We start from the raw sequence: 27,158 nt of genomic DNA, 5'->3' as shown, positions 1-27,158 counted from the left end.
ATGAGAAAGCCTATAGAGAGGAGGTGGAAGAGCTCAAGGCCTGGTAACATCTTCCTCGAAGTCAAGAAGACAAAGGAGACAGTTACTGACTTCAGCAGAACTCACACCATCCATACCCTTCTTTACAATCTTTTTCAAGCTCCTGGGAGGGCACATCTTGCACAACCTCTCATGGCCCCAGAACACATCCTATATAATCAAGAAAGCTGAGGAGGCTGAAGAGAGCTAGACTGTGCACATCAATACTTATGATATCCTATAGATGTGCAGTAGAATGCATCTCAACATGTTGAATCACTACATGGCACGGAAACTATACTGCAGTGGAGAGGAAGGCTTTACAACGGGTAGTCAAAACTGCCCAGTGCATCCCTGGCACCAGCATACCTGCCATCAACGACATACATACAGGAAGCTGCCAGAAGGCCAGCCTTTTAAGAATGATCGCATCCACCCTGCTCATGGGACTGTTTGTCCTACTCCCATCTCTGAGGAGGCTACATAGCATCCACACTGGGACCCCCAGACTCAAAATCAGTTACTTTCCCCAAGCAGCAAGGCTGCTCAACCCACTAACCCACCTCACCACCCACCCCCAGCACAACAATTTAATCATTTCCTGTCAGTCCCCTTACTACTGGACCTTATGCCACTTTATGTACGTATAATTAATGTATATAAGCTATCTTTTCATTTATATTTATTGTGTTTTTTTTATTATTGTATTCTTTATCTTAGTGTGTTTTTATAAGCTGCATCAGATCCAGAGTAACAATTATCTTGGTTTTCTTTACACTTGTATTGGGGAAATGGCACAAAACAACCCTGAATCACGAGTAAGTGGTTCAAACAAATAGCATTTTCTAAAGCAGTTATCATTCTGTAACCTTACGACTGTTAACATTTCTTCAAATGAGGCGCAATTTTTATAGAAGTGTTTAAAATTTGTGGGTCCGATCCCTTCACCAAAGGGGTTGTGAAAGTGCATTTTACCTGCACCAATTTGCCATTACCATTTGCTCCTTTTGAATGTATACAAAGGACTCCAGATGGCTGAGATGTGCTGACTGGGGGAAAATATCTCTCCATTTATTAAAACATACTGACCTTCTCAGCATGGAGGCTTCTGCATGTTGATACAATGACCTTGCATTACTTTCAAGACAAGGAAATGTACTAAGAAGAACCAAAAGACATTGTTCTTTTCAACACGGATAGTCAAGAACAGGAAACAGTGAAAATAAATCAGAGAATAGGGATAATTTTAGTCTGTAATAAATCAACAAATAGTGGTCCACAATATACTTGTCTACAAATGGAAGGAAGGCTGCCATGGTTCACCAAGACTTCTACTTCAGAAGATTTTTAAAAGACCCTAAGATCATAAGACATAGGAGAAGAATTAGACCATTCAGCCCATCGAGTCTGCTCCATAATGTGGCTGATCCCAGATTCCACTCAACTCCATGCACCTGCCTTCTTACCATAACCTGTGAGGCTGTGGCCAATCAGGAAACGATCAACATCCACCTACATATTCTCACGGACTTGGTCTGCATCACAGTCTGTGACAGAGCATTCCACAGATACACTACTCTCCAGCTAAAAAAATCCTCCTACCTCTGTTCTAAAAGGACACCCCTCAATTCTGAGGCCGTGCCCTCTAGTTCTGGATATACCCACCATAGGAAACATCCTCTCCACATCCACCCTATCTAGTCCTTTCAACATTTCCCCTCTACCACCACTCTCCTCTGTCTAGCGGAATTAGTTCTTACTCTCAATAATTTCTCCTTTGGTTCCTCCCACTTCCTCCAAACCAAGGGTGTAGCCCTGGGCACCCGTATGGGTCCCAGTTATGCCTGCCTTTTTGTTGGCTTTGTGGAACAGTCCATGTTCCAAGGCTATACCGTTATCCGGCCCCCTCTTTTCCTTCGCTACATCGACGACTGCATTGGCGCCGCCTCTTGCATGCATGCTGAGCTCGTCGACTTCATTAACTTTGCCTCCAACTTTTACCCTGCCCTCAAATTTACCTGGTCCATTTCCGACACCTCCCTCCCCTTTCTTGATCTTTCTGTCTCCATCTCTGGAGACGGCTTATCTACTGATATCTACTATAAGCCTACAAACTCTCACAGCTACCTGGACTATTCCTCTTTCCACCCTGTCTCTTGCAAAAAGGCTATCCCCTTCTCACAATTCCTCTGTCTCTGCCGCATCTGCTCTCAGGATGAGGCTTTTCCTTCCAGGACGAAGGAGATGTCTTCCTTTTTTAAACAAAGGGGCTTCCCTTCGTCTACCATCAACTCTGCTCTCAAACGCATCTCTCCCATTTCCTGCACATCTGCCCTCACCCCATCCACCCACCACCCCACTCGGGATAAGGTTCCCCTTGTCCTCACCTACCACCTCACCAGCCTCCAGGTCCAACGTATAATTCTCTGTAACTTCCGCCACCTCCAATGGGATCCCACTACCAAACACATTTTTCCCTCCCCTCCTCTTTCTGCTTTTCACAGGGATTGCTCCCTACGCGTCTCCCTTGTCCACTCGTCCCCCCCATCCCTTCCCACCGATCTCCCTCCTGGTACTTATCCTTGTAAACGGAACAAGTGCTACACCTGCCCTTACACTTCCTCCCTCACCACCATTCAGAGCCCCAGAAAGTCCTTCCAGGTGAGGCGACACTTTACCTGTGAATTGGCTGGTGTGGTATACTGCGTCTGGTGCTCCCAGTGTGACCTTTTATATATTGGTGAGACCCGACAGACTGGGAGACCGTTTCGCAGAACACCTACACTCGGTCCACCAGAAAAAGCAGGATCTCCCAGTAGCCACACATTTTAATTCCACGTCCCATTCCCATTCTGATATGTCTATCTATGGCCTCCACTATTGTCAAAATGAACCCAAACTCAGGTTGGAGGAACAACACCTTATATACCGGCTGGGTAGCCTCCAACCTGATGGCATGAACATTGACTTCTCTAACTTCCGTTAATGCCCCTCCTCCCCTTCTTACCCCATCCCTGACATACTTAGTTGTTTGCCTGTTCTCCATCTCCCTCTGGTGCTTCCCCCCACCCCCTTCTTTCTCCTGAGGTCTCCCGTCCCATGATCCTTTCCCTTCTCCAGCTCTGTATCACTTTCGCCAATCACCTTTCCAGCTCTTAGCTTAACCCACCCCCTCCGGTCTTTTCATATCATTTCGCATTTCCCCCTCCTCCCACTACTTTCAAATCTCTTACTATCTTTCCTTTCGGTTAGTCCTGACGAAGGGTCTCGGTCCGAAACGTTGACAGCGCTTCTCCCTATAGATGCTGCCTAGCCTGCTGTGTTCCACCAGCATTTTGTGTGTGTTGTTGTTTGAATTTCCAGCATCTGCAGATTTCGTCGTGTTTGCCCTTTCAACATTTGGTAGGTTTCAAAGAAATCCACCCACATTCTTCTAAATTCCAATGAGTACAGGCCCAAAGCTGCCAAACTGTCCTCATATGTTAACCCCTTCATTCCCTGAATAATCCTCGTGAACCACCTCTGGACTCTCTCCAATGACAACACGTCCTTTCTGAAATATGGGGCCCAAAACTGTTGACAATACGCCAAGTGTGGTCTGACTAGTGTCTTATGAAGTGTTATCTTCTTGCTTTTATATTCTATTCCTCTTGAAATAAATGCCAACATTGCATTTGCCTTCTTTACCCTAGACTCAAACTGTAAATTAACCTTCTGGGAGTCTTGCACAAGGGCTCCTCAGTTCCTCTGCACCCCTGATGTATGAACCTTCTGCCCATTTAGATATTAGTCTGCATTATTATTCCTTTTACCAAAATGCATTATCATACATTTCCCAATATTGTACAACCTATCCTCGTTAAATGCGTCTTCAGACAATGAAGATTCATAGTTATGCGAGGAACCTATTTCTACCAACGTCTCCTTATATGCGTCCAAAACTCACAGTTATGCGAGGAGCACTGCTTTCCTGCCAATACAAGTCAGGTGCGCGCACTTCACAATCTCACTCCCGCCAGTGTCGCATTGGTTTTGGCAAGGTGTGGATGTGCAATCTTGCTCTCTTAAACTTTTGTTGGTTTTACCTAACGTGCAGTGATTTTGTGCTTGAAATATTTAACTACGCCTTCTAAACATCCGATATCATGTCCTGGACCATCAGCCGAGCGGCATAGAACCGCTTTAACACTTGAAAAAAAGTTGGAAATTATAAACAGCACCGCATCAAGTGAAGGTAACATAGCTCTACTGCTGGGAACAGTATCTTGCCTTTAAAGTTCTTTTGTTGCTTGACAATGTGCCAACCCTAAACATTTGGGCAGCATTCATCCTCCTGCCGCCTAACATAACATCACTGATTCAACCACTCGACCATTCAAGGCGTATTTTTTGTTTACGGCGAACTCTCAGATGCTGCAAGCAACAGACAATTTTGAAAATCCCAGGAGTTTACCAACGGTGACGGAATGGTGGAAGTCAGAACACTTGGCACAAATGGCAATGGACATGGACCCAAGTTTGGAACGGAGTCAGCATTTTAGTCGTTCCCTGCCGTCAACCATTCTTCCCTACAAGCAAATTTATGCTGAGAAACAAAATACTGCCAAGCAAACAACCCTCACCACTTTCTTCAAACCGGTGTCATCTCCTGCTGCCGGCAGTTCTAAGGGTTCTGTGAGACTTCCTTCACCCCTTGATACGATCCTGATGACCACAATCATCCACCTGATCGGTGTAAAGCTGTCGCACACCACAACCACCACTCATCTCCCAGAGCAAACACACCTGCCACTGTTGGTGAGTACTATACACCCTAGTATGTTAACTTTCTATGATTTATTACATTGAATATTACCTTAAATTGATGAAATATAATACGAATGTTGCCTTGTGGTATTGCTTTTGTGTCGTATTGGTATGAAAATGTGAATAAATTACAGATAAAACATATTTAGGAAGCATCCCTATTTTCTCCATTTAAATAATTATTCACATTATGCGCCGACTGTGAGGAACGTATCCCCTGCATATAACGAGGATAGGGTGTATCACATCTACCATCTTTTTTGCCCATTTTTCCAATTTGTCTAAGTCCTGCTGCAATCACATTACTTCCTCAGCACTATCTAAGCCTCCATCTATTTTTGTATCATCAGCAAACTTTGCCACAAAGCCATCAATTCCATTGTCCAAATCATGGACAAAATGTGAGAAGTAGCAGTCCCAATACTGACTCCTGAGGGACACCACTAGTCACTGGCAGCCAACCAGAGAAGGCCCTTTTATTCCCACTTGATGCCTAGAGTTTGCTCTCAGCATATCACAGGAGAATGTACAATACATCAAAATTTAGTGCTAGAAAGGTGTTAAGTAACATTACAACATCTGTGCATTAAATAACTCTGGGTTATTATCCCTTACAAATGGACTATTTTACTTGCCTGTGTAACGTACTGAGCTGGGACTACTGCATATCCCATGCTGCCAGCTCCAGGGGCTGGTGCCAAAACAGTGCCTGGTGGGAGGTTTGTTAAATTGGGTTGGATCTGCGGTAATGCTGTTGCAGGCATAATGAGTCTCTGTTGGGGTTGGCTGGTGGTAACCACTTGTGGAGTGCCGGCAACTGGTTTGGGAACTACCTGCAGACAGAAGTATAAAACATTTTTAATACTTGAATGCAATTAATAACAAACAAGTTTAGGAAGACACAGATGGGTAAACTACACAGACAAAAGAAATGAAATATAATGTTATAAACCAATCACTTTAAATCAGAGAGAAACAAAACAATGATAATCAAAGGGATATATAACAAGAAGCCCAAAGTATACAAACTAAGGACTGCAGGAAAAGGCTGTCCAAAGCTTCAGGATCTTGGGCTTTATAAAAAGAGAGGCAAAAAGGAAGAAATGCAATAACTTTAATTAGACTTTGTTGGAAAAAGGTGGATTATTCTGGCTAGTACTCTTCCATAAGGATGACAATGTCTCAATGTTCAGATAGATGTACTAGATTAGTAAACAAAATTTAAAAAACTGCAGCTGCTAGAAACCTGACACAAAAATAGATGTTGAAAGCATTCTGCAGCTTATGCAGCACTTGTGGAGAGAGGAGCACTTAATATTGCAAAGTGGAAAGAAACGTTGGTGATAGGATGTTACTTTAACAGGTTCGAGACAGAAGAGACAGAGAAATAAAGTAAATTGACATAAAAGTACACCCACATCTATGTGGAGAAGGAAAACTTTGTTGGGCATTTGTATATCAAAAATGGGCAGTTTTTCTTTGTTCAGATAGTTGGTATTAAAGATTATTTCCATGGAAAGGCTAGATAAAATGTCCTACCCAGCATACGGGAAATTATATTGCATTTATAACTATTTATATTCTAAAACTTATAGTAAGAAAAACAGAACGTTGGATGAACTCAATTTCTCAAGTAACACCTATGGAGGCAACATGTATAAGTCAACATTAAGTTGAGACCCTGCATCAGGATGAGTGGAAGAGGAAAACCTGCCATTATATAGCAGCATGACAGGAGGAGGAACAGAACCTAATATGTAACAAGTGGAACTAGACTGGGGGGGGGTGGGGGCAGAGGGAGAGAGAGAGATGATGGGCAGATGGAACCAGATGGGTAGGATTAGACAAATCTGTCACACCCCACCTTCCCCATCTGCCCATCATCCCCTCCCATCTGGTTCTACCTATTACACATCACTCTAACATCCCACCAGCTGCTACTGTTATGAATGCACCACAGCTCTGAGGGGCCGAAGGGGCGGGGGAGCCCCCTCCTTTGTGAGATTGCAAGATCACTATTGAGTCCGTTCAGGAGACCCAGGAAATGGGAGAGAGAGACGTGCCGAATACCTCGTTCCACCGCGATGTAAAATAATGCGACATTGACCACTGTCTCCTGGAGACCACGTTTGTGGATTGGGGACTATGCTACGTGCAAGCCCTCGGGCAAAGTGGGCTGGTTGAGGGAGAGAGAGGTTGCATCATCTCAACCTGATTGACATCTGAGACCCGTGAGGAAGTATAAAGGAGGGTCTGGGGGAACACCCCCTTCAGACGCACCAGAAGAAACGCTAACGATCCCATAGTAGCGGGAAGCCATTTGAAGGAAGTCACGTGCATTCGATTCCGTTGCTGGAATCGGTGACTGAAACCAAAGAAACCAGCATTTAGCTAACAACGGGGAAGCCCGCTCCCCTGACTCAGCAGATTTGCTTCATAAAAAACCCGGGCAAGTTTCTTTTCTCACCCATCTTTCTTTCTCTCTCCATAAATCTCCCTCTCTCCAACAAGTGAAAACCCAGCGGTTCCCCCCAAAAGGTTGAGGCCTGCAGGAACTGAGTGACTATTATATTTCCATCGGACAATATATTATCCCCTAGACAAACGATCGAGTGTTTCTTATTGATGGTTATTATTAGACCCGCGCTTTTAGATTGAGTAGTGACGACGTATATTATCTGAATGTTTGTATTAATCTTATTTTTGTGCCCCTTCATAAATAAAGACTTTAAAAAATAGTACCATCACACTTCAACGGACCTCTCTATCTTTGCTGGTAAGTGATCCATTTACGGGATTTCATAACACTACACACTGACCATCTTCCCTCTTCCTCTCAGCCCTGATGCAAGGACTCAATTCAAAATGTTGACTTGTACCCTTTGCCTTCACAGATGCTGCTTTTTATGTCACCCTGCAGCCTCTTGACGCTCCAGTTTGTTTACTCTTTCCTTTGAATACTCTAATGCAGACAACATATTAATGAATCTCTTCTGTAGCATCTTCAAAACCTCCTTATCTTTCCTGTAAGATCATGTCCAGAATTGCACAGAATATTCCAAAAGTTGTGTTTCTGACACTTTAGATAACTGCATCACAACTTCCCAACTTTTATACTCAGCGCCCTACATGATAAAGGCAAGCATGCCATATGCCTTTTTTTAACCACGCTATCTACTTGTCTTGCCATTTTCAGAGGACTATGGACCTGAATATTTTCCTCATACACTTGACCCTCCAAAGTACATCATCTCACACCTGTCCAGAACACACCTGCCATTTCTCTGCCCATATTTCCAACTGGTCTACATCCAGTTGAATCATTTAACGCCCTTCCTCAAAATCCACAACTGCCAATTTTAGTGACGTCTGTAACTTTACTAACCAACCCTCTTAAATTTTTGACTAAATATCACAAACAGAGGTTTTCATAACACCATGAGTTACAGGAGAAGAATTAGGCCATCATGGCTGATCAATTTCCTTCTCAGCACCAATCTTCTGCCTTCTCCCTGAAACCCTTCATGCCCTGACTTAAATATACTCAATGACTTTGCCCCCACAGCCGCCTGTGGCAATAAATTCCACAGATTCTCCACGCTCTGGCTAAAAGGAATTCCTCCTCATATCTGTTCTAAATAGATGTCTCTCTATTCTGAAGCTGTGGCCTATGGTCCTACACTCTTCCACCGTACAAAGCATCCTCTCCATATCCACTCTGTTGAGGCCTTTCAACAACTGATAGGTTTCAATAAAGTCACCCCTCATTCTTCTGAATTCCAGTGAGTACAGGCCCAGAGCCATCAAACACTCCTCAAATGGTAAGCCTTTCAATCACAGAATCATTTTCAGGAACCTCCTTTGAAACTTCTCCAATATCAGCACATCCTTTCTTAGATAAGGAGCCCAAAACTGCTCACAGTTCTCCAAATGAGGCCTCACCAATACTTTATAAAGCCTCAATATTACCTCCTCTCGAAATGCTAACTTTGCATTTGCCTTCTTCACCATGACTCAACCTACAAATTAATCTTTAGGGAATCCTGCAAGAGTCCCTTTGGAGCTCTGATTTTTGAATTTTCTCTCCATTTAGAAATTAGCTTACACTTTTATTTCTTCTACCAAACTGCATGATCATACACATCCCGACACTGTATTCCATCTGCCACTTCTTTGCCCATTCTCATAATCTGTCTAAATCCTTCAGCAGCCTCTCTGCTTCTTCAACACTACCTGCCCCTCCACCTATTGGCAAACATAGCCAAAAAGCCATCAATTCCATCACCCAAATCACTGACATTCAACATAAAAAGAACCAGTCCCAACAGCAACCACCGTGGAACACTACTTAGCCACTGGCAACCAACCAGAAAAGGCTCTCTTTATTGCCACTCTGTGCCTCTTACCAATCAGCCAACGCTCTAACCATGCTAGTATCTTTCATGTAATATCATAGCTTCTAAATTCGTTAAGCAGCCTCATGTGGGGCACCTTGTCAAAGGCCTTTTGAAAATCCATATATACAACATCCACTGATTCTTTTTTCTTATCCACTGACCCTGCTTGTTATTTCTTCAGATTTGTCAGGCAATTTTTTTCCTTAAGGGGACTATGCTGACTTCGGCCTATTTTATCACGTGCTTGCAAGTACCATGAAACCATATCCTTAACAATTGACTCCAACTTCTTCCCAACCACTGAGGTCAGACTAACTGGCCTATAATTTCCTTTCTTCTACCTCTCTCTCTTCTTGAGAAGTGGAGCGACATTTGCAGTTTTCTAGTCTTCTGGAATCATGCCAGAGTCTATTGACTCTTGAAAGATCATTGCTAATGCCACCAGAATCTCTTCCGCCACCTCTTTCACAACCCTGGGGTGTAGATAATCTGGGCCGGGTGCTTTAGCTACCTTCAGACTTTTCAGTTTCCCAGGCACTTTCTCCATAGCAACGGCAACTTCATTCACTTCTGATCCGACATGCTCGAACTTCTGGTATACTGCTAGTGCCTTCTAACATAAAGACTAATGCAAAATACTTATTCAGTTCATTCACCATTTCTTTGTTTTCCCCTCGTACTACCTCTCCAGCATCATTTTCCAATAATTTGATATCTCTTTTACCCTTATATATATGAAGAAACATTTGGTATCCTCTTTAATGTTATTGGATAGCTTGCCTTCGTATTCCTTCTTTTCCTTCTGACTTTTTAGTTCCCATCTGTTGGTTTTTAAAAGCTATCTAATGCTCTAACTTCTCACTAATTTCTGCTCCATTATATGCCCTCTCTTTGGTTTTTAAGTTGGCTTTGACTTCCCTTGTCAGCCATGGTTGTGTCATCCTGCCTTTAGAATACTTCCTCTTTGGGATATCTATCCTGCGTTTTCTGATTGCTCCCAGAACTTCCAGCAGTTGCTGCTTTGCTGAGCGAAGTAGTTAACTGCGATTCCTTTGCTTGCATTTTCGAAAACAGTCCTATTTCCATCTTTAATATCTCTATTTTTCCTTTAAAGGGTTCTTTTGAAGACCCTAACCTGGAGTTATGCGCTGACTACGGTTCTTTGCGGGAATGGGACCCACTCTCGGGGTTCCACAATCGGTTGTTATTCAGCATGCCAAAGTCTCGGCCTAAGATTTTGGCGTGGTTTCAGAAGCCTGGGATCTCGAGTAACTGGAGACAGGTGAATCAAGGGTCGGTGTCACCACAGGAGATCTGTGTGTCGTTGGGGGAGTTGGAACATCTGCTGTGTGCTTGGGGACCCGGGATCCTTGCAATCTCCAGGCACAGAGCTCGAAAAAAGCGATGTAACAGACTTTTAACATTGTAGACCAGCGAGTTGTTTGTTATGTCTCCCCGCTTGCTGGAAAATGGAATGGAGTGACCTCTTTCTCCTTTATTAGGAGAGAGAGAGAGCCTGTAGCCTTTGGGGTAACCGCAAGTCTGTGTCATTGCTATTGCTTTGCTCATGCCTGAGTGCTGGTAGTGGGTGAGCTTTATTTTTGCCAGTGGAGGAGGGGGATTGTTGCTCGCTATCGCTTACGCACAGGAGGGGGAAGCAGGGGGGGACTTCGGGGTTCTAACATTTAACTGTCATTCATTCTTTGGGGAACTCCTCTGTTTTTGTAGATGATTGCAAAGAAAAAAAAGCATTTCAGAATGTATATTGTATGCATTTCTCTGACATTAAATGAACCTTTGATTCCAGTGGAGAGGAACGAATGGACAAGAGAATCACGGAGGGAGCGATTCCTGCAGAATACTGTTATAAAAGATCTTTCCTCAATTTAACACTCCAATATTCTCCATGCAACCCCCACCCCCTTGACAAATTTCAGTCTTATCTCTATCCATAGCTACCTGAAAACACTAGGTGCCCCCCCCCGCAAACTCCGATCACCTAGCCATGTTCGTTTCCCCAATATAAAGTCTAGTTGAAAATAGCTTTAAAATCAGAAAATTGGGAAACTTATGTAAACACGATCACATAAAAGTCAGCTAGGAAAGACTATGAGCTTGAAGTCCAAATGGAATGTTAAGAAAGATTCTGTCTATGGCTGAAAAGCTCCATAATATTCTGTCTATTTAAAAAGTAGTAGTAAAAATAACTATGGCTATCTTGCATGGTTAAAGATGAGAGATAAGAAAAGGTAGAGGTATTAAATAAATACTTAACTCTGTACCAGATATAATAACTGCAGTATAAGGAAAGGAACCAAAATTTCATTCATGGTAAAGAAATTAAGGTAGGTAACGTCACGAAAGATACCAAAATAAACCTGAAATCTCCTCAACTTGATAATCTGTATTCCAAGGTTCAAAAAGAAATAGCTACAGTTAATGGATATATTAATAATAATCTCCTAAAGTTTCTTAAATTAAATTCTAGAATAGTAGATGCAAGGTAGCAAATGTTTCATGTCTTCTTAAGAAAGGATAAAACAAAACACCTGTTAGCCTGACATCACTGTGAAAAAAGATGCTGCAGTCCATCAGAGAATGAAATGAAATACAGAAATTCATACGACTGAGTCAACGAGATCTTTTGAAGAGAAAAATCAGATTCAACAGAACTACTACAGTCATTGGTGGCAGCACTATAGATGAAGAGGCAAACAGCACTGTAATATTTGACATACATATTACTCACATTTTTTATATTCTGTGCTGGTGCAATTGGAACAGACATGCGAACTTGCGGATTCAGTACAACAGTCTTGGCTGGTTAAGAAAAAAAGCAATGCAAGACAAAATAGAAAATTTACTCTTAAAAATTTTAGAGGCTTGTATAGATACTCCTTTATATCAAATGAAAAACTGATCCATATTAAAAAAGTTAACAATCACAGGTAATAGTCAGAAGCTTTGAAGGGTTGAAAACATATTCTTCCAAGAATGCTAGGATGTTATAGAAACAAATTTAAAGTACAAAAACTATATTCCTAACTGCATTGAAAATTATCAAATTATTTCAAAAACAAGTTTATGGATTAGATGAGATAATCTATTCAGCCTTACAACATCCTCTTACCATACCAAATTACAAACCCTCTTGGTATCAAATGACACTCAAATGAACCAAGACCTTGCCCTTTCTATACTTTCTTCTCATCTTAATCTACTTTTACATGCTCTGGAATAATGTCTATTATTTCCTTATATACTTCTTGAGACTTTCTAACACGCATACTGCAGAACAGCTAAAAGATAACACTTTTCAAAACTGTTCTCTGGAAATCTGCAGAGAATGTAAGGAGAGAGCATGGTGAGCAGTGTAAAGGACTGATAGCTTCAGAGGATACAGATTGGGCATATAGAAAATAAAAACTACTCTATGTTTAAGAAAAATGTTTCAACTTACCCAGGAATTAATAAAATTTTAAATCCTTCATGAAGGTTGGATCTAGCTTACTGTATATATTTAAAACTCTATTTTCCTGTAGGAACAATGTGTGCTCCTTTGTCTTAAATTGGACTACCAATCCCATTAAAAAAAAGTGTATTTCATGTAAATCAGGAAGATACTGTTCATAATTTTCTGTTGCTTCATAAGCAGCACTATTTCAGCATCTTGCTAAAGGACTCAGTACTGGAATACATTTTAGAGTATAATTCTGCTCAGCATGTCTTCAGATTATGAAATACTCTGGCATCTGGCAGAAGTAGTGGAAGCTGAATCCACTGTTGCTTTTAGGAGTCGTATTATGGTACTATTCATGATTTTTTTTGAAGTACAGGAAAATGGAACATTGGATAGCTTTCCCAGACGTGGGCCAAAAGCTTCACTTTGACATCGTGGTTTAAGATATTAAAAGCCAATGAAAGCAAAACAACCTGAAACTAACACATACTCTGCTGTATCCTGCCCACACATCCTATTCAAGCATAGTAAATTGCTTCTGCACAAACCTCAACTACACAAGTTTTGAAGCAGTTTCTCTTTAAATACCTTCTTCCAAACCTGCTCTTAAATCTCCCTATGTGGGTTGCTATCAAACTTTTTTGAAACAGCACTCCAGTTAAATAAAATTCAAAAAATCATTGCACCGGTAAAAGGATTATGCTCATTTCTGATTACTTTAGGCACTTTATTTACACTGACGTCTTGAGGAACTCAAAGGAAACTGAAGTTTTGTGCTTAACAGCCAGTCTATATACTAATTTAATGCCCAGCACCTATTTTAGTTATGCTACATAATTAAGTGACTACTGGATATTCAGCAGCATACCAACTAAAGTGTTCAGAGGTTGTGTCAAACGTTAGTCGGCACAGCAGGGCATTGCAATTGCCCTGAGGTACGTTGCACTACTTCAGAATTACTGTTACCTTGTTCTTTGTTTAGTTTGTAGTTTATGTGGCCACTTTCCTCTCTATTTATTTCTCCATCTTAAATTTGAATAATCCCAGTATAATAAAAAACAAGCAAAATAAAAAAAATCATTTGGGCTTGGTCCTCAAACCTAGCAACTTAAATACAACAGAAAAGATAATCAAAAGCATAAGCTGCAAAAAAAAAACCAAATGGAACATTTTTGTGTTCCTACAGATAATAAAACTGCTAAAATTTGAATTGCAAATTCAGAACCAGTTATTTCCATTTATATACAAAGCTATCCAGACAGTAGGGGAACATTAAAAATAAATGATCGAGTCAAAGGCATTTGTAGACTATCAAAACCAGGCCCAAAGGGAAACCAAGGCAGGGGAGTCTGGAGAAGGAAATCCATTGTATCGATACTGATGCACATAAGGCCAAAGAGCAACAAAAGCTGATGACTTCAAGGCTGAAGGAAATTAAAGAATAGGATGGGATACAGTATTAAAGTACAAAAATGCAAAATTTAAATTGCAATTATTAGTGACCAGAAGGGAATACAAGTCAGGAAGGATGGAATTAAGGTTGAGCACCATCTGTTAAGAGTTAGGTGACAAACTTTTTGGGTGAGGCTGGGGAGGGAATGAAATAAAATCAACAAAAAAAAAGAGAATGAGAACAAAAGAATTCCCCCATTACTGACCATTTTAATTGCTGGTGATTCAAGTGATTGATGGCAAACTGTGATGGATCTTTGAAAGTCAAATTGAGATGAAAACAGGAAAGACAAGATTGTCATCACTCTAGAATAGCATGTAGATAGACCATAGCAAAAGATGTCTGGAGTTTGTAGCAGTTTCCCAGTATTGCAGAAATTTCAACTTAGGAGCAGCATATTTGACCTGCTGAATCGATATTAACCTGAGTCTATCTAAAAGCAAACCATTCACTAATCCTTAATGGGAGAAAACTGCACATTAGATATGTAGTTTCAGAACAGGGTAGTAATACAACAATCTCAAGGTTGGTTGAGGTGATGCTGCAAGTTGCTAGAATACGGATGAAAATAGACTATGTCTGACTATAATGTAGATGTTGCTACTAAGGGCAGACATATCTACAAGAACAAATGTAAAGGACAATGATTGGTGTTTAGAATAAGTCAAGCAGCTTTCCCAATGAAAAGGCCAGGAAGGAACAGCGATGAAAATGGATTACAGCTGTACCAAAAATGTAGAGGGTTAATGGATGGACAATGATCACAGTGGTTATTCACTGCAATTTGAATTGAAACCATCTGAGAACTATGACAGGACTGAAAATTGACATAAACCTCAAACAGCAAGTTCCCAAAAAAAGGGACAGATTTAACAAGTGTTATGGACTCAAGAGTTTAAGATAGGAAGTGCAGTGGTAATTTAGAAGTTAGAAGGTTAAGATGGGCATAAACACAACAGCTGAAGAAAGAAAGATTAAAAAATGTCTTAGAATAACATTTGCATTAAGGCTTCGATAAAGGCGGATGAAAACTACAATTGTGAAAGATGCCAGTGAAAAAAGCTGGGGTGTAAAGTTTCTCACCTTTGCCAACACTCACAACTCCGAATAGAAATGTTTGTTTTTTAAAAACAATTATGGTGGTTTACAACATATCTGAAATTTTCCTAATTAGTCGAATGTCTCTAAAATAACTCCAGGCCCAAAGTCAGGCAGATAATATCAATTGTGTCCCTTCTTTCAGGTACCACTTTTATCATTCCATAACACTGTGGTAATAACAGTGAATCACTCTCACTGAGTACCAAAAGTCACACTTTACTTAAGCTGAAAATTTCTGAAAATTTACATGTTGATAAATTTAATACAAATTCAGTCACATATCAACAATAAAACTTCATAGAATGCCAAATATTTTGCACTACAGAGGAAAGCAAAATTTCTCATGTTTCCAAGTTATATACAAAACTTCAATATCTTTTATTCTGCCCCAATGAACTTGAGAATGTGAACACAATGTAAATATGTGTTTTCAGAAAATGCACAAATATTCTCGCTAAGTGTGTTCACAGAAAATATTTATTGATCTTCATCTAGAACTAATAAAAACTTACTGTATTTTGCAGAATTAGCATTAACCTCTCAGCTTTGTGACAGTTAAGAGCTTTTGGACAGAAAGTTATACCATTTGATATTTACACCAATTCTTCAAGCTTCAAAATATATTTCAGAAATATTTTCATTTTGATTTATCAAACATATGATTTAGAAACAATTACAAAATAAAATCTTCTTGAAGCAAACCTTGTGATAAAGGCTGTGTGTTGGTGCTGGAAGTGGAGCTGACCGCCTGTGAGGAGCCACTAGCCGTTGTTGCAGTAACTAGGCGTACATAGTGGAACTTGCTGCCTGGTACTTGAATCGGGTGAACATTGGGTGGGGTTGCCAAAGGGATGATGGTCTTGAACTGGGTGGCATTCATTGGTCCCATAGATAGTGTCTGGACTGTAGGTTTCACTGTCTGCTCCAGAAGTAATAACAAACAGATAGTAAGCTTTATTAAACAGAAACACCAAACTTACAAAACAATTGGTATCGATAAGTGCAAGCTAATAACATGAGCTTTTGAAAAAAGTTGAGAAAAATCATGCGAATGTGCAAGTAAACTTTCATTTTTAGCTTATTTTATACATTGTTCCACGTTAACGATGAAAATTAGTTATGTTTGGTCATACTGTTTCCCTTTCATAGAGCTCTTTAACAAATTGGTAAATTGGTTTATTATTGTCACATACTAAGTTAGAGTGAAAAACTTGTCTTGCATACCATTCATACAGATCAATTCATTACAAAGTGCATTGAGGTAGTACAAGGTAAAACAATAACCAAGTAAAGTTTTATAGTTACAGAGAAAGTGCAGTGCAGGTAGAGAATGAGGTGCAAGATCTTTACAAGGTAGATTGTGATGTTAAGAATCCATCATATTGTACTAGGGAACTGTTCATTAGTCTTCTAACAGCTGTTCTCAATCATGGTAGTACATGCTTTCAGGCTTTTGAATCCTCTGCCCAAAGGCGGGCAGGGGAGAAGAGAGAATGTTCGGAGTGGGTAGGGTCTTTGATTATCTTGGCTGCTTTTTTCTGCTTGGTTTCTGTGATGTGCTAAGTTGTATCCACAATTCTCTGCAGTTTCTTATGGTCAGAGGCAGAGCAGTTTGTGTATCAAGCTGTCATGCATCTGAAAAGGATGCTTTCTGTGGCACATCTACAAAAATTGGTGAGGGTCAAAGAGGACATGCCAATTGTCTTTAGCCACCCGAGGAACTGGATTTGCTGTTGGGCTTTCTTGGCCATGGCACTTAAGGTGGCTCGACCACAATAGGGTATTAGCAATGTTCAACTGCTAGGAATTAAAAGCTCTTAACCCTTTTGACCTTAGCACCATTGATATAAACAGGAGCGCGTGCACCAGCCAATACATTGCTCTTGTTTTGCTGACAGAGGGAAAGGTTGTTTTATGACACCATGTCACCAGGCTCTCTATTTCCTTCCGATACTCCAGTTCATTGTAATTTGAGATACAACCCAAAATAGGGGTATCTCTATGGACAGAGCTAGAGCAGAACCTGATCAGCCAGTCATGAGAATACAGAGAGTAGAGTCGTACCGTAATACTGATACATCTGATAGAGCTTCTCCCCCTCAAACTGCAGGGTGAATTCTATCATATTATCATCACTGCCTTCTACAAATTCCTTCATCTTAAGCTCCCTAATCAAATCTGGTTTACACAGCACAAAATCCAGAATTGCTTTCTCCCTGGTGGGGTTGAGCTGCTTTAAAAAATCATATTGTTGGCATTCCACAAATTCCTTCTCCTGGGATCCAGCACCAACTTAATTTTCCCAATTGACCTGCATACTGAAATCCTCCCATGATCATCGTAACATTGCCATTTTTATATGCCTTTTCATCTCCCATTGGAATTTGTACCCACATCTTGGTTATTGTTTGAAGGCCTCTATATCACTTCCATTAAGGTAAATTTCTCAACTCTGCCTACTAGGCTTCTACATCTTCAGATCCTATGTTACTTCTTTCTAAGGACTTTATTTTGTTTTTTAGCCAACAAATCCACACCACCCCCTATCCTTTTGCAACATTGTGCATCCTTGGATTTTAAGTTCCCAGCTGTGATCATTGAACCCCAACCCCAACCCCAATGCACACAATGTTCTATCTGTCAATTTCTAACTGCACTACAAGATCATCTACCCTGTTTCACTTACTGGGTGCATTCAAATATAACACCTTCAGCCTAGATGCTCTGATGGCAAAATATAACTAGCAGGATGGCTAAAGATGAAGAGAGTGGTTGTCACACATTTCTGAAAGGCATTCAACAAGATGCCACATAAAGGTTATAACACAGTATAAGACTCATGCCATTAGGGTTGCATATCAACAAATATAGAGGACTGGCTAGCTAAATGAGAATTGGGATACATGGATCAGTTTCATCTTGGCGTGATCTTTGCAGGATGAGTCAGGAATTAGCACTGAGGCTTCATTTACCTACAATCCAGGTCAATGACTTAGATGAAGGGGCCAACTTACATTCCCTGGCAATAAAAAGATAACAAAATAAAACATAGTAAGGTCACAATATGCAAAAGGAGATACACTGTAAATAAATGAGCAAAACCTTTACTGCTGGACTATTACGTAGAGAAATGCACGGTGATCCACTTTATCAGGAATATAATGCACATGGAAAGAGACAACAGATGTGACATAAGAATTCATCTGATAATTCTTGATCGAAAACAAAATTAGCATGCAGACAGCGAATAATCAGGAAAACATCTGAAACTGTGGATAGAATACATCAGTAATGAAGGCTTGATGCATTGTACAAGAATACATCTGGATTAGTGTATAAAGTGTTAGTGTCATTCAGAAATGTACTTGTATTTGACTGAGTTCAAAGAAGGGTCAATTGGTTATTCCTGGTATGAAGGGCTAGTCTTATCAAGAACCATTATGATTAAGCAAATTGACAAGTTAAGTGAAGTTTATTGTCATTTAACTATATACATGTATATAACATATACAGAAATGAGGTGCTTCTTTGAACCAGGGTGTAAAGCACATAAACACACAACAACTTATGAAGGAAAGGATAAGATCTACAGATGAATCACACGTAAGTAACAAACTAAAGTGGATTAATATTAAATACTGTAAACTATGGAACAGTGACACCTGGAATACAATGCAGCTGGGAGTTCAGAAGCTTAATGGCCTGGGGAAAGACACAGTTCCTCATCCTGACCGCTCTTGTTTTTCTGCATCAGAGGCCTCTGCCTGATGGTAGAAACTCATACAGGATGATGGGTGAATGAGTGGGATTCTTAATAATACTAAGGGCCCTATGTAAACGGCCCTCCTGATAAATGTCCCTGATAGATAGCAGGGACACTATGATCCTCTTAGCTGTTTTCAAAGTCCTTGGTAGGGACTTCAGGTCCTCTGCAGGGAAATACTAGCTGAACTTCAGAAAAATGACAAGAAATAGCATTCTCTTGTGGGGGTCTGGCAGGTACGATTGGGTAAATGAATAGCTTATGACAACAGCTTATTTATTTATCCAATCTAAACTGCTGTGATCTTGTAAACCTTATAAACCTGTACACATTATAAACTTCCGCTACTCTTGCTAGAACCACTGAGTCTAACCTTTCACTGCAATTGAAATCCCACATCCATGGTGCAGTGTAGAAACAGGCCATTCAGCCCATCACATGCATATTGCCCATCATGCCTACCTATACCAACTCCACTTGCCTGCATTCATTCCATCTCCCTCTTAACCATGCTCATTCAAATAGCTATCAACATGCCTTTTAAACGTAGTTACTGTTCTTGCCTCCAGCATCACCTTTGGCAGCTCATTCCAGATACCAACTATGTGTTAAAATATACCCTTCAGATTAATTTTCTATGCCTCTATTGTACCCAGCCTCCTTCAGTCCAAGGGAAACAGACTTTCTGATCTCTTCTGATAACTGAAACCCACAAAAACCAGGCAACATCCTTATAAATATTTTCTGCACACATTACACATAAACTTGTAGCAATGATTGGCGGAAGAAGTCTAGGGGATTCTCCACAGTACAGGATGAAGAACTTGGAGAGAAATAAAGAGGTTTCATGACATCATTATTCCATTATAAATGCAAATACAGAAATGTATTATAAATAGTTATTATAGCAATGAGATTTTATTTTCAATATACAGGCAGAGGCTATGGACAGAAGCAAGATTACAAAAAATACACTAATAGGCTAAATCTATTTAAAGCCAATTCTCCAAATAGCTAATGCCCAATAATATTGCTTTTTGGCTCCAAGTGAAAAATACAAGATGTTGGTAAGGCCAAATTTAGAATATTGTGTGCAGTTCTGGTCACCGAATTATAGGAAAGATATCAATAAATTAGAGAGAGTGCAGAGACGATTTACTAGGATGTTACCTGGGTTTCAGCACTTAAGTTACAGAGAAAGGTTGAACAAGTTAGGTCTCTATTCATTGGAGCGTAGAAGGTTGAGGGGAGATTTGATCGAGGTATTTAAAATTTTGAGAGGGATAGATAGAGTTGATGTGAATAGGTTGTTTCCATTGAGAGTAGGGGAGATTCAAACGAGAGGACGTGATTTGAGAGTTAGGGGGCAGAAATTTAAGGGAAACACGAGGGGGTATTTCTTTACTCAGAGAGTGATAGCTGTGTGGAATGAGCTTCCTGTAGAAGTAGTAGAGGCCAGTTCAGTTGTGTCATTTAAGGTAAAATTGGATAGGTATATGGACAGGAAAGGAGTGGAGGGTTATGGGCTGAGTGCGGGTAGGTGGGACTAGGTGAGATTAAGAGTTCGGCACGGACTAGGAGGGCCGAGATGGCCTGTTTCCGTGCTGTGATTGTTATATGGTTATAAAAAGGCTGTTTAGCTTTAGATTGGAGTGCAGGAACTATGAATTAGCCCTATCATGTATTCAACTCTCAAATTGCTTCACCAAATAAAGTGCTAAATTACAAGGAAGGAAACAGACTAGAGTAAGCCACAGAACAATTGTACTTTCAATTGACTGTGCAATAATGCAAAGTAGCATGCCTGAATGTATGTACAAATGACCTCAGGAAAAAAGGCAGTTGAGGTTAAGCTGAAAATTTTCTTCACAGTTTCAATGTAGTTGCATGATCAAGAGTTTATCTGCGAGGTATACAGAACTCTGTTGCTTACTCTTTCTCTGCTGCATCATACAGACTTTATTCGGTGAGCTATCCTGATTTTGCCTAGACTATCCAGGTCATCCAATAGACAATTAACAGAAAGACAGATACATCCCATACGATAAAAAACCATGATTAAAATAACAGTTCAAAGTAAATTTATTATTGAAGTACATATATGCCATCATACACAATCCTGAGATTGATTTTCTTGCAGACATACTCAATAAATCTACTGAATAATCATAACAGAATCAGTGAAAGACCGCACCAACTTGGGCATTCAATCAGTGTGCAATAGACAACAAACTGTGCAAATAAAAAAAATAAATAAGCAAAAGCACTGAGAACACGAGATGAAGAGTCCTTGAAAGTGACTCCATTGGTTGTGGGAACATTTCAATGATGGGGTGAGTTAAGTTGAATAAAGTCACACCCTTTGGTTCAAGAGTCTGATGGTTGAGGGGTATAACTGTTCCTGAACATGGTGGTGAGAGCCCTGAGGCTCCTGTATCTTCTTCCAGATGGCAGTGGCAAGAACAGAGCATGCCCTAGGTGGTGGGTGTCCCTGATGATGGATGTTGTTTCCCTGTGACAGTGTTTTATGTAGATGTGCTCAATAGTGGGGAGGGCTTTATACATGATGGAATTAGCCCTATCCACTACATTTTGTAGGATTTTCCATTCAAGGGCATTGTTGTTTCCACACCTGGCTATGATGCAACCAGTCAATATACTCTCCACCACACATCTACAGAAGTTGCACATCAGACTCTCCAATGAGGACTGGCTCATGGATCATCAGAGATCACGGATCTCTAGTTTCCTTCTCAAGAAGTTAACAAGCAGCTCCTTGGTCTTGCTGACATTAAGTAAGAGGTAGTTGTTCAGGCACCACTCAGCCAGATTTTCAATCTTCCTCCTATAAGTTGATTTGTCACCACCTTTGATACAGCCTACGGCAGTGGTGTCATCAGCTAACCTGAGTATAACATTGGAGCTGCACTTAACCACACAGTCGTAACTGTAAGGCAAGTGGATCAGCAAGCTAAGCACCCAGCGTTGTGGTGCACCTGTGCTGACGGAGATCGCAGAAGAGATCCTGTTGCCAATCCGAACTGACTGGGGCATACAAATGAGGAAATCGAGGAACCAATAGCACAAGGAGGTATTGAGGCCAAGATCTTGAAACTTATTGATTTCCATCCAAACTCCCTCCATTTCTGTGAACTGGTACACTTCCATTGATACCTCCATATTATTGTCCATTCTTCCTCAGATATAATTAATCCTCCTTCCTTCTCCCATTTTGTTTTAATGTATGAAGTCAAATGTGTTTTAAGATTTGACAATCCCTTATACATGCTTGAAACGATTCTACCGTTATCTGAATTATATGCTTTTCTAAGTAGCTCTATCAAGCATGTACTTGCCTTGGTTACATTTTTAAGCGTCTTATTAACATATTGTCGCATCTGTAAATACTGATAAAAATCTTGTTTTTCTAATAAGTGTTTCTCTTTAAGCATTTCAAAACTGAACAGTGTTCCTTCTTTCATTATGTTGCAAAGAACTGTTATTCCTTTAGCTGTCCAGTCCTTAAATCTAGCATCCAAATTATTTGGTGTAAAATCCGAGTCATATACACACCATTTAAGAATTGCAATATCTCCCTCTAGATTATATTGTTTTATAGCAGTTATCCATATTTTAAGAGTCAATTTCACCCATGGGTTATCAATAGTATTTATGTACCTTTGCAAGTTGTTATCAGCCAAAATTGCTTGTATGGGGATGAGAAGTACCCGCTCCTCAATCCTTTTCCATTGAGCGTCATATGATGGGTTGCACCAACATATCACAGCCCTCAACTGTGCTGCAAAATAATCTCTAAGAGAAGGTAGGCCCCATCCCCCGTTTTCCTTTGCTAATTGCAAAGTTTTCAGACGAACTCTAGGCCTTTTACCCTGCCAAATATACCTTGATAACATCTTGTTCCATTCATTGAATTGATTTTGATTAATCTCTATTGGTAGGGTCTGAAAGAGACCTGCCCAGACCAGTCTGGGCAGTATATTCATTTTAATAGACTCAGTCTTGAACTATGACTGAAAAAAGGAATCAGGTTCTATCTTGCCATATCTTCCTTAATTTTTTATATAAAGGCTGATAATTACATTCTGATAATTTTGCCAAATCTTTTGGCATAATGATGCCCAAATATTTGAAAGACTCTGTTTGCCATGCCCAGGGATATCGACTTTCAATTTCTCTTGGTGGGCTATAGTAATATGAAAGTAATTGGGTTTTATCTATGTTGATCTTGTATCTTGATAATTGACCATATTGTTCAAAGGATTGCATCAATTTAGGTAAAGAGTATGTTGGTTGCCCTAGATAGATCAAAATGTCATCCGCGTAACAAGCCAATTTATGCTCTGTCCCTTTAATAGTAATTCCCCTGATATCTTCATTTTGTCTGATGTATTGAGCTAATGGTTCCAGATATAATGCAAAGAGTAGCGGTGACCATACACAACCGTGTCTCGTGCCCCTTTCTAGAGTAAGACTATTTGATAAATATCCATTGATTTTAATCCTAGCAGTAGGGTTGTCATATAGTGTCTGCATAGTTTTAATAATTGTGTCTTGGAAACCAAATCTATGTAAAACTATGTAAAGAAAATTCCAATTAACCGAATCAAATGCCTTTTCAGCGTCCACGTTTATGACTATTGCTTCAATTTTTATTTTTTTGTATATGATCCATAATGTGAAGTGTCCTTCGTATATTGTCTTGTGTTTGGCGTTGTTGTATAAAACCTGTCTGATCGTTATGTATCAGTATGGGTAGAAACTCCTCTAATTGCTTGGCCATGATGGAGGTAAATAATCTATAATCTACATTAAGAATGGATATTGATCTAAATGACCTGCATTCCATTTTATCCTTGCCTTCTTTTGGTATAGCTGAGATTATCGCTTCCTTCCAACTGGGTGGCATTTGTGCCTTTTTTAGAGCCCAGTTCAGCGTGGGGAGTAAAACAGGAATTAACTCATTTTTAAATTCTTTGTACCACTCTGCCGTATACCCATCTGATCCTGGTGACTTGCTTAATTTAAGCCTACTAATTGCAGCTTTTAATTCAACTTGAATTATGTCAGCAGTCATCATTCTATTTTGTTCTTCGCTTAAAGTGGGTAGCTCTTAGAGAATTCAAGAAGGTGTCAATTTGGGTTATGCTTCCCCCTGGAACTTTGGAATATAAAGTTTTGTAAAACACTTCAAAGCACTTCTTGAATTTCACTTAGCTTATTTTTTATCATTTTCATTCTTGGGTCCCTAATTCTATGAAATGTATTTTCTGCTATCTTTTTTTTTCCAGTTTCCATGCCAGTATTTTCATAGACTTTGATCCACTTTCATAATGTCTCTGTTTCAGAAACATTAAATTTTTCCTGATTTCTTGCGTAGCCAAACTATTAATTTCATTCCTAATTTTTTAAATTTCCCTTAACGTATCCTGTGCCAAATTCAATTTGTGTTTTTTCTCTAGTTCCTTCAGCCTATTTTGCAATTCCTCTAATGTTTTATTCCTTATTTTTTTCTTATATGAAGATATCGCTATAATTTTCCCTCTTAAGACCACCTTCAGAGTATCCCATAAAATGGTAGGTGAAACCTCTCCATTATCATTAAATTCTAAGTAGAGACCAATTTCTTTTCTAATTTGTTCCTTAAAGTATGGATCATTGAGTAGACTTGAATTTAGTTTCCAAATAGTATTCTTTGGTTGTAGGTCAAAATCAACAGATAAATATATAGGTTACATCTATATACATACATATATACATCTATAGGTTACATCAGGATCAGATGTAAGGCCACTTACATCTATTGTCCCAATTATTCCACAGGTGTTTATTTTGTCTTTGTCTTTTCCAAATGTTATGAAATAGTCTATTCTTGTATATACAGAATGGGGAGCAGAATAATGAGTGTAATCCCTTCTGTCGGGAAAAGGTTCCTCCATATATCAATTAAACCAACATCTTTAAAAAGTGTATTAACTTTCTTATGTAAGGATTTTGTTTCATGGGTTTTTCTATTGGAAGAGTCTAAGTTTGGCTGTAATTGTAAATATACAAACGTTTGTAAGTCTCCCCCACATATCAGGAGACCTTCTGTTTCCGCTACCATAGTATCAGTAATTTTCTGAAAGAAACCAATATCACTTCCCGGGGGTGCGTATATATTCAATAGAGTAACTGTATTGCCATCTATATTCCCCCTTACCAGAATATATCTGCCTTCTTTATCTCCCATTGTGAATACTTTTTCCAAATTTAGCTTGCTTGAGATAAGAATAGCAACTCCTCTCCTATGTCCTAATTTATATGAGGAGAAAAACAAATTAGTGAAGCCCATTCTCTTTAGTTTTCTATGCTCATTATCACTTAAATGAGTTTCCTGTAAACATACTACATGGGCTTGTTCTTTTTTCATTTTGGATAAAATTCTATTACGTTTGATTGGATTTAATATCCCATTGACATTAAAAGAAATGAATTTTACTTTGTCCTTAGCCATCTGTATTTATCTGTCAATGTATCATTGAAATTAGCAGCATAAAACTTAATCGATCTACTCCCTGAACAAAAAAAACACATATATGCACACACGTATATATATATTCATTTTCATGGGGAAAAAGGAGTGAGTGAATAAAGAATAACAACTAAGTAATATAAAATCCACATTATAATAAGTATTTCTCAAGATAGGTATATCACCGTCTACTTTTGTTTCCGTTTAGCTTCTCAACATTTTTAAAGTTAGTCAAACGTTATGGCTCTTCTGGAGGGGGTGAGGACTGTCTTTGGAAAACTCCCGGTCTCTTCCTGATATGCATCTCTCGGCCTCCTCCCGTCTCCTGCCTTCTCAATTCTCGCACTATTTTCCAAGCGGAGCGGGATAATTCCTCTACCAGGCTTTCCCTCGGTTTGATCACGCTGACAGGCAACCTCCTGGCCTTCATGTCTGTAGTCGCCTCTTCCACTGTCTGATACAGTGGAAGCTTAGCAGGGTACGGAGTTTGAAATCTAATCCTTTCTTGTTTTAATATTCGCTTTACTTCAGAGTATTCATTACGTTTCTGCAGGACTGCAGGGGGTAATCTTGGTTGAAATATATTAATTTATCGTCTAAGAACACCTTACCCCAGGCCCTTCGTAGAATCTCTGCCTTGGTACTGTATCGAAGATGCTCTGTCTCGGGTAGGCTTCGGGACGAGCGCACGATGCGCTCTCTCAATTTCCAGCTCCATAGTCAAGGGAAGCTCCAGCGCATCCCACAGCAACTTTCCGACAAACTCCGTCATAGACAAGCCCTCCGCTCCTTCGGGAACATTGTATATTCTGATATTTTTCCGCCGTGATCTTCCCTCCAGGTCAAGCAGTTTACCTTCTTGTTGATTTAATATTTTTATTGTCTTACTTAGTATCCGTTTCACGTTTTGTACGCGATCTTCCACCTTCTCAATTCGAGTCTCTGCCACCACTATTTTTTGATTGACGTTGGTGAGCTCTGACTTAGTATCATGTAGCTGCTGTTTTATATCTTTCTGGAACTCACTTATCTCTTTCAAAATTTTGATCAGATTTGCTGCTTTGCCTGAACGAGGCCCAGCGTCTGCCTCGCTAGCATGCGGTCGGATAGGAAAGCCGCTCGCTGCACTCCTCTCGTCCACTGGCTCTGCAGTGTCACTTTTTTTTATTATTTCCATTCTTTTTCCCCATTCCTGCCCCTCTTATCAGTTCAAATACTTTTGAAAAATACTATAGTTGATGATGGGTTAACGGCTTAATACGCGTTTTTCCGGAGGAGCTAGTGACTTAAGCTGCCATTCTTGACGATGACGTCACTGGAACCGAAACATACGTTCTTAAGTGTTTTAATTGCATAGAAAGGTGAAATATATACTATATACTAAGACAAATGTTTGACTAACTGATGCTAAATAATACCGGATGTACCTGTTCTGACTTACTTAGTAAGAGAACTTCGAATTATTTTCAATCCTGATCCACGATAACCTACGTACATCCTCCCGTATACTTTAAGTTAACTCTAGATTACTTATAATACCTAATAAGATGTAAATGCTACGTAAAATAGTTGTTATACTGCATTGTTTAGGGAATAATGACAAGAAAAAAAGTCTGTACATGCTCGAA

General features: G+C 39.8%; 1 protein-coding gene across 13 annotated transcripts in view; it reads right to left on the bottom strand.

Annotated features, from left to right (window-relative positions):
• lin54 (lin-54 DREAM MuvB core complex component) overlaps positions 1 to 27,158 on the bottom strand; it is a 114,568-nt gene that overhangs the window by 41,509 nt on the left and 45,901 nt on the right. For all 13 annotated transcript variants that reach the window (XM_059988864.1, XM_059988863.1, XM_059988859.1 and 10 more), the window contains 3 exons: positions 15,938 to 16,154; positions 11,971 to 12,041; positions 5,460 to 5,657 (listed from right to left, as the gene is read on the bottom strand). In XM_059988864.1, coding sequence (XP_059844847.1) covers positions 5,460 to 5,657; positions 11,971 to 12,041; positions 15,938 to 16,154 — 486 coding nt within the window. The remainder of the gene's footprint in view (positions 1 to 5,459; positions 5,658 to 11,970; positions 12,042 to 15,937; positions 16,155 to 27,158) is intronic.

Source organism: Hypanus sabinus, chromosome 14 (genome assembly GCF_030144855.1).
Source record: "Hypanus sabinus isolate sHypSab1 chromosome 14, sHypSab1.hap1, whole genome shotgun sequence".
Classification (NCBI taxonomy): Eukaryota; Metazoa; Chordata; class Chondrichthyes; order Myliobatiformes; family Dasyatidae; genus Hypanus; species Hypanus sabinus.
Note: the sequence above shows the minus strand (reverse complement) of the source record. Positions and strands in the feature narration are given on the sequence as shown.